Genomic DNA, 9009 nt, shown 5'->3' with positions numbered 1-9009 from the left:
TTGAATTTTATAACGGATCTTGTTTAATGAATTTTATAATCTAGTCCCTTATTATTTTTAGGAAATAGATTTGATACGCAGTTATAACTGTAGGCCATCCAATCTGTATCATAGAATAAAATCATTTAACTGTATATTTAATCTAAATTGTCGATCTAAATTTAATGACTGATATTGAAAACTATAGCAAACTGTGTAGTCCTGCTCTCCAACAGGCAATCTACATCCTTTTTTCGTGGGCGCCACATTGATAGTTTGATTGTATGTATTTTTTTGATTGTATGTATTTGGTAGAAGGGTGATCATTCTAAATTAAATATTAGCTATTTTATTAGTTTTATTGACAAATTAGCCACTTTAATATCATAACAGGCCAACACAGCAGCTCAAATCATTGCATAAAGATGGGTGTCTTAAAAGATGTTCAGCAGACTCAACAGCAACAAAATTATGAGCTTCTTTCATAAATATTTTTCTACTATTGATAACATTTGGAACTCAAAATCACATACTAGGATTACAAAATTGATTTGCTATAAATGTAATTCTGACAAGAATCAAGCTAAGGTTATACAATATAATAATTAAAAAAAAACATTGGCAGTGCACCACCCTCTTCATTGAGTACACATCTTAAACAGGAGGCATCAGGTGCAAATACAAGTGACCAAAATGGATCTGGCATAAGCAATTGACAAGATCTGATCCCTGACTTTCCATTGCAAGTTTCCTGACTTTCCATGCATATATCTATGACAAGGATTGTTAGCCTCAGACTACTTCCTCTTGTACCTGAAAGGGGATTTGAATAATATTTTGTTAATTAATTAATTAGCATTGCATAAACAAGTGGAGTGAGTAGAACTTTATTACTAAGGTTTTAGGTGTATAATTATAGAATAAACAGCCAAATTTTGTGAAGTGGTGATATAATTGAGCCTTTATACATGCAAAATCTTAGTAATGGAGCTATATTACATTTGAGAAAAGGAGTTTGTAATAAATGTAAAATATTTTATTTATATTGATATTGATTAAAGGAAAACGGAGTAGCATCTCCTAGGTAGTATATACAAACAAGTAAAATCGAACTGTTTATTTTGGTTGAATGTATATTTCCATGGTGAACAAAAATAAAACCCAAAACAAAGGAAACTACAACTATGAACATCATAGTTACTATAGGCACATATATGCATACCAGGGAGAGTTATAGAAGTGCATTAAATGATAAACTATTTTTTTACACTAGAAAAAAAATGAAATATCACAAATTTATTAACTGATATGTTCTACTTTCTATTTAGAGGAAGATCCCAAGTAAAAATATTTATAGACATTTTTTATCACCAAGAAAATGAAAAGGATTATATCATTATTTGTCAAGTTGCCCTCAAAAAAGCCTCAGTCCACAACTCCACATCAATGATCAATCACAGAACAGAAACAGAAGACATTTTCATGAGTCGATCAACAACGAAATTAATATTTCTATCGATGCCTAAAAAGATCAGATAATAGTTTAAAAAATGAGATAGATTTTTTAATCGATACCTTGACTTGCTTTTGAATGATTTCTTTGCCTTCTTTCCTATTCCAGAACCTTTCTGTTTTGGCTTTTTATCCTTCATGTCATTTTGGAATTGCTCCCGCATGTCTTCTGTCCTTGAAGAGGAAGGCTTTCGCGAAGGATTAGATTTATTAGACTTCTTTTGAGGCTTCTTCACAATCTTGCCAGAGTCTAGTGCCCTCTTGGTGGCCTTTACTGCTTTTGCACGTCGGTAAGCAAGATCAGCAAGTGTCAATCCAGCCTTTTCATTATCTGTCCCCTTACCCTGTAATTTTATGCATTTCAATTTCAGTGGAACAGAAAATGAGGAATAAGAAATACATCCCAACCTTAACCATATAGAGAAAGTTAACAGGTAAAAGGAGTGCTTACTCTTGGTTTGTCATCTTGCTCGTCATCCTCCAACATCTCTCTAGCTGCTTCCAACTTTCTGCGCTTCTTTCTAGGCATATTTTTCTGCATCAAAGATATTTCCATCAAATAAACAAAGAGTACATGCAACTTTATGTACATTTTATATGTAACAAAAACTGATCTGTATGCACAACAAGATTGGGAAACACTTCTTACCTCTCGTTCCCGCTTCCTCTTTTCCTTCAATTTTAGGTCTTCAGCTTGCTGGGCACTAACCACCTTATGAGAAGGACCGTCTTCCTTATCCAAGGATGCCTGTTAACAGTCATTTCATTTCTTATCAACACCAGGCTGCATTTTACCAATCAATAGCAGAATTGGATCCAAAAATATGTCGGCTAATCACTAGTTCGGCTAGCAGCATGCCACCTTCACTGCTGAAGATTTGCAGAACATAGAAGGGAAATAGCCAGCCTTTTTCACATGCATAATACTTAGGAGGTATTGACGGTATCATATCATGTATATGCATTATAGGATAGCATACTGTGGTTAGAATTGAATCAATTTAATTAACACTAACCCTAATCTTTGTGTGTGTGTGTGTGTGTGTAAAAGACTAAGTCACTGTATGGACACAATTGATCCCTAATCAGATTGTTCTTAGAAATCAATAGTGATCCACTGTAAAGTGGGAGAATCAATGCCTGCATTTAGAGGCGTATCAACAAAATAAAACAATATTTGTACCTTTGCTGCTTTTGCCGAAAGCTTCTTCTCCTTCTCTGTAACAAACCAGGTTCTTTTCGGGCGGGAGTAGATATCTCCCCTATGTTTAATCATGTTTTCGGCCTAAAATATATATATCATATAAAAGTGTGATTTTATTGATGAGAAAATGAAAGTAATCAAATTTACAGAATACGGTAGAGTACTGTTAAGACAATATTCTAAGTAATTGGAAACGGAGATGAGTAAAGCCGAAGTAACTGATACCTTTGTGGCCTCCATTTCAGCTTTCCTTAGGATCCTTTCTTCCCTGAAGAAATTGAAAGTAAAAATTTATAAGAAAAAGAAACAACAATGAAACCTCAACAATTAAGTGTAATCAGAACCTCTCTTCTTCAAGTACTTCAGAAATCTGATCCTCCATTTGCTCAATTGTTTTAGACCATTTTAATATAGATTGCTCAGCAACAGTGCGTTTTCTCAGCTTTGAACCAGCCCTCTTTATCTAATTAATTGAAAATCAATATTCACAAGAAAGATTATATAGTGGCCAGATTAATGCGTCAAAGTTCTTTTTCTTATTTTATGTTATCTCTCTTAACAGAGAAACCAAATTGCTAGCAGAATAAACATGCAACTATCCATGAAAAGAACTATAAATAATGGATTTTCCCTGCATATTATATGGAGTGGTCAACATTAAAGGTCCATATAATCCAGATCATGGGAAAACTAAAATAAGTAGATATACAATGAATGGTTATTTCTCTATAGGAAAAATTAAAATATGTAGACATAGCCACTGTAAAAAGAATGCTGGAAACAAAGACAGAAATTTTCTAAAGGGTACTCACAATAGCTTTCAAAAGTGATCGGTCACGTTCGGTAACAAATGTAATAGCAGCTCCTGCTCTTCCAGCTCTTGCAGTACGACCCACTCGATGAACATAGCTTCAGAATTGATAAAGATATGAAAGTCATTAGCCCAGAGAGAATGAGATTATACTTAAGGTGAGATAATGTTATCTATCATGTCATGTACAAAGACATTGCGACCTATTAACAATTCAGAGAAGTGACAAACTGTAGGCTGTGCAACAAAAGTACAAAACTGCTAATATGTCAAAATATTAGTTATCAAGAGCAGAGTTTTCAGTTATCACCGATATGGTTCATAGAGTATACCTGGTGAGATCGCGTGGACATGCAAAATTGATAACTGTTTGAACACCAATAATGTCAAGCCCCTATAAGTAAAATTAAGTGACCGTCAAATATATACTAGACACCTACCCGTACGACGCACGGGTCTTATGCGCTGTTTTATAATGTAACGTCAAAATATTATTTGTATAAATAGTAAATCAATAATTGAAACAATAGATATTATTAAAATAATATAAACAATAAAACTTATCTAAATACAACATAGATCGATATGAATATGTCTATACATTTCGAAATACTTCTATATACACCACATTTAAAGTTACGTTTGTATCTTCATCATCATCGGTTAACAGTATCTTCAACCCATTCCTAAGTAATGGGAAGAATATAAAAGATTGATGAACCTACATATAATATTAAAGGTGAAGAATGATGAACCGTAAGCATTTATTGAGAGGCATTACGCTTAGAGCAATTTTATTGGCTTTGGAAATATGAAAGCATTGTAATACTCCATCATAGTGGGTTCTTGCATTTACACTATGAATTTAAGCATTTAAGCACTCCACTTACAATCTAACTCACGTGAGAGGGAGCTGTTTAGTTTTAAATGGTGGAATTAGGGAAAGGATTTAAAGGCAATGATTGGTTAATACAATTAGGGTTAGGATGAGTGGTCGCACAACTATTTAAGATTTATGATACACTAATATAATATATAGATATCCAAAATGGCAGAAGAAAATGCTAATAGCCATAAACTTGGGTAGTGTTTTGTGAAGAAGTGGTGATAAAAGATTTTAGATGATTGACTAAAATATCCTTTATATTAAATTTCACATGATATATTATTATAAGGGTGTAAAAAGTAATTTATCATTTACCTCCATTAAATTAAAATCCCTCTGTTCTCTCACGTAAACACCATCTAATACAATCTTTACTCTCCTCTCTCTTCATTTAAACGCCTCTAGTTGTATGAATCAAACACGTCCTTAATAAATTTATGTATCTCTTACGATAACCTAGTTTCACTATCATTATCCTGTGTTGGGATTTGGGAGTATATGATAAGAGATAATAATATTACTACTATATGCAAAGTGATAAAAGAATAAATAAACTTCAATTCTCCTAGAATAAATTCTTACACGAGCAGCCACATCAGTTGCAATCAAAAAATCCACTTGCTGCATCCTGAATTGGTTCAAAGCCTATACAAATAACCAGAAGTGAGCAAATATTGCCACAATAGCATTCAATGCTGTAATTCCTCTTAGCAGAACAAAGAGTTAAAACATGCAAATCAAAACAATCAACGTACATCAAGACGTTGGGCCTGAGTAAGATTTCCATGAAACTCAGCAACTTTCAATCCAGCTAATCCAAATATAATCCTCAACCTATGTGCAGTTTGCTTGGTTCCACTGCATATCAAGATGAGAAAATATATTAAGTAATTAGAGGTAGCAGAACAGTGAAAAAGAATTTAAAAATTCAAAAGCAGTGCTAATAAAAATGTAAATTGAAAATCTCAAATAAAGACTAAAGACATTCAGTTTATTAAGATTATAGAAAAGGTTCCGCATAACAAACTAGTAATCTACAACTATCAATATGATGACCAATTCATAATGAACATTAACACAGGGGATCATAGTAAAACCAACCACATAGCTGCTACTACCATCATATTCATCAAATAGCTAGCTATACAAAAGATTTCACTAACAACACAAGAAATCAACTATCACAAGTTGTGCATGTAAGCATAGTAAATAATTATGAAATGAAACCTGAAAATGATAACTTTTGAAGTGAAAGTTTTGGAGCACATTGCAAGAAGAACTGCTTCCGGATTCGATTCACGCATGTTTCTTAATCTAACCACCCTGAAAAAGTAATAGCAATAACAAGGCTCAAGGGATATTGCTAGATGCTAAAGCATGCAAACTACAAAAAAGCTTAACTTAATAGTTTTGCAGAGCTATGGTTTTTGGAAGAAAAAAAAAAGCTCTGCACATGCATCATGATTCAGAACACTCTTCTATTTTTCAAGCTCAAAAAGCCTTCATGTTCGTACCACCATAATTTGTGATTTTGTCATTTATGATACAACATATATCTTAATATCATAACATGAGATGAATGATTAAATCAGAAAATACAGAGGAAAAGTGAAGAAATTACTCCTCAGTCAAGGATGTTGGCCGTTTTGCAGATGGATCAGCAGAAAGACGTAGGGGTTTTGATAGGGAAAGTTTAATAAGATCATTAACCTCCTCAGTCATGGTTGCTGAAAAAAGCATGGTCTGCCTTTTTTTGGGACACAATCGAACCTGTTAAACAATCAAATGTGTTTCACATTTTATTCCAAAAAAATGTCAAAGATAAATTGTGAAATAGCATATGTAACGACAATGATTTTTTCATTATAGGGTTACAAACACTCACAATTTCCTGAATTTCAGCACTAAACCCCAGCTCCAAAAGACGATCTGCTTCATCAAGGATCAAAACAGAAAGATCATCCAAATCCACTGACATAGAATTGCGTAAATGATCTATCATGCGCCCTGGAGTAGCCACAACAATGTCTGGCATTGTTCTCAAGGCAGCCTCTTGCTCCTAGGATGAGAAATAGCCACTTTTAAAGCACAAATAAATAGAAAGGATTATTGCATGGCAAATAGGCTGGAAATATATAGATGGAACTGCATAAAAGATAGAAGGCAGCAGAGGATCCTTGGAACTCAAACACTATACTGAAAGAATCACAAGAAGCACATATCTCTATTCTGGCTCATAAAAATATCTTAAATAAGGCATCATGAAATTGAAACAGTAACCTAACCTTTATTGGCATACCACCAACAGCCAGGCACCCCCTTATATCAGTAAAACGAGCAAGCTGCTCAATCATACTGAGAACTCTGCCAAAAATAATTAGGAATAAACATATAATTAGAAAATTGTTTGCATGAATCACCACAAAAGAAGTACTTCAAAAATCTACGCCAATTAAAAAAAACGTTATTCATTAATTTAAAAACAGAACAGAGTAAAGAAAAAAAGCACCATGCTAAAACCCAAAAACAAAAACTATCTACATTCATTGCATAGCCATGACCTGAGCTATGTATATTCATTGAAGCTCAGGCTTTTGAGAGTGTAGCACTGAAAAACATGAATGCAAAGCCATAGAAATCCGTTCTACATGTTCATCCATATACATAGCAAAGTAAAAGGAAAGAAAATTCACATTATATTTCAATATCTATATGCCACTAACCCTCCTGGCACACCTTAATATCTGGAATGCCTTTATTATACGATAAATGTGATCCAAAAATGATAATAAACAATTATATGGATACTTACTGGGCTGCCAACTCTCTGGTTGGAGTAAGAATAAGGACCCTTATTGCATTCATGCGTTTGGGACGGTACAGCAACCTCTCTAAAGTAGGTAGTGCAAATGCAGCAGTCTGCATGATAGCAGGATACGAACAAAGGGCGTTAAAAGAAACATTTTTGTATAAAGATCAGGCACCAAAACACAGAAGCATGGTATCACAAATTTATACATCACTAAAATAAATGTAACAGAAAGACTACCTTTCCCGATCCAGTAATGGCACTTCCACATATATCACGACCAGTCAATGCTAATGGTATGCAAGCCGCCTAAAATCAAGATTCAAAATACAAAAAACAAGTAATTTTTCAATCTGAACTGTTCTACAGAGCATGAAACTGTGTAACCAATTCCAACAATGCTAAGATTCAAAAGGCGAAGCAAAGTAAATTTTTCAAGACAAAGGCTCGTGTATGGAATTACATAACCAATAATGGTAAGAATCAAATCTAATCAAAATAAAAATAAAAAAACAAAGCAAAGAAAAAACCTGAATTGGTGTTGGTTTAGTAAAAGTCAAGGCCTCACAAGCCCTGAGTAAAGGACGAGACAAATTGAGTTGCAAGAACGAATCAGCACTGAAAGATGTTCCATCAGAAGGAGCAAAAAAGGACTTTTTGTCGCCAGCATTACCCTTGTCTTCATCTTCTTCTTCTGATCTATAATCTTCCTAAACAAACCCAATCCCACAAAAAAAAAATATATATATCAATTTTCGAAACAAATAAGCACAACTTTCTACCACCAATCGGAAAACAACTTCTAAAAATAAGATAAAATGTGCACTTCTTCTATAATCATCCTAACCAAACCCAATATATTATTTTTTTAACTTCTACCATGATTCAAAAAGCAACTTCCGAAACATGTAAACAATATGGCCCTATTTGGATAACAGCTAAATTAAGTGTTATAAGCTGATAAGCTATAAGCTAATTTCATAACCTATCATAAGCTGATAAGCTATAAGCTAATTTCATACCCTATAAGCTAATTTCATAACCTATCATAGGGAGCTTATAGATATGTCATAAGCTGATATCATAAGCTCTCCCAAACATTTTCGCTAGTGCTATAAGTTAATTCAAGCATGACCAAATTGAAGCAATGAACACTTTAACCATTATGAATAACAAAAACAAAAAACCTATGATTACATGTTTATCGGCTTCGGCGTCAGAGCCACTATCATCGTCGGAGTCAGGCAAAGGAACAACCGGCGCTGAACGTTTTCTGACGGCATAGATTTTATCGTCTACTGAAGTTGTACTTCTGCGAGCGTGTTCTTCAACAACTGATTCAGAGTATTTTGTGAAGTCCCATGGAGACACTGTATTCTTCTTGGAAACTCGCGATTCCTCTATGCGTTCATCTTCTGATTCTGATTCTCGTCCTTCTGATTCTGATTGTGATTCTTGTTCTGATTCTTCTTCGTCTGATTCGTGTTCGGATAATTCTTCGATTTCTTCGTCACTGGGAGGATCGAAGATGAAACTTGGTGACATTGTTGAGAGAATGAAGAAAAGTGGTTGAAGAAGAAAGGGTTTTAGAAGAGTAAGGGTTTCTTTGTTCTATGTTGTATTCGTTTTATGGTTATGGGTAAACCGGTTCAAGTCGGATCTTTTTTTGGGCCGGTTCGGAGCGGGGCAGCTTAAAATTCTACTTCTGGGCCCAATAAGGAGTTTAAGCCCACAAAAGGATGATAATAATTGGTGACGTGGTGGTGGAGACGGCACAACTTTTGCTGCCGGTGGCGGCAGCGTGAGTT

General features: G+C 34.2%; 1 protein-coding gene across 1 annotated transcript; it reads right to left on the bottom strand.

Moving 5' to 3' along the window:
• Positions 1–433: 433 nt before the first annotated feature.
• LOC123897190 (DEAD-box ATP-dependent RNA helicase 28-like) lies at positions 434–9009 on the bottom strand. Its single transcript, XM_045947724.1, has 19 exons — positions 8399–9009; positions 7732–7911; positions 7442–7510; positions 7205–7311; positions 6678–6756; positions 6278–6451; positions 6014–6162; positions 5620–5715; positions 5148–5250; positions 4975–5037; positions 3839–3900; positions 3508–3604; positions 3040–3158; positions 2921–2963; positions 2675–2776; positions 2141–2239; positions 1943–2026; positions 1555–1835; positions 434–792 (listed from the first exon to the last, which is right to left on the bottom strand). The coding sequence occupies exons 1-19, from the start codon at positions 8744–8746 to the stop codon at positions 777–779; spliced, it is 2271 nt and encodes a 756-aa protein (XP_045803680.1). The 5' UTR covers positions 8747–9009; the 3' UTR covers positions 434–776.

The sequence above is a fragment of the Trifolium pratense genome, linkage group LG7, assembly GCF_020283565.1.
Source record: "Trifolium pratense cultivar HEN17-A07 linkage group LG7, ARS_RC_1.1, whole genome shotgun sequence".
Classification (NCBI taxonomy): Eukaryota; Viridiplantae; Streptophyta; class Magnoliopsida; order Fabales; family Fabaceae; genus Trifolium; species Trifolium pratense.
The sequence above is the reverse complement of the archived record's forward strand: the minus strand, read 5'-3'. Positions and strand labels throughout refer to the sequence as shown.

What these genes read in the sequence shown, in the direction of transcription:
- LOC123897190 (XM_045947724.1), bottom strand. Translation starts at nt 8,746, where the DNA reads ATGTCACCAAGTTTCATCTTCGATCCTCCCAGTGACGAAGAAATCGAA. An exon ending in CTAAACCAACACCAATTCAG is followed by an intron (nt 7,511 to 7,731) that starts GTTTTTTCTTTG and finishes TCTTGATTTTAG; the next exon opens with GCGGCTTGCATACCATTAGC. An exon ending in TGTCCACGCGATCTCACCAG is followed by an intron (nt 3,605 to 3,838) that starts GTATACTCTATG and finishes TCAATTCTGAAG; the next exon opens with CTATGTTCATCGAGTGGGTC.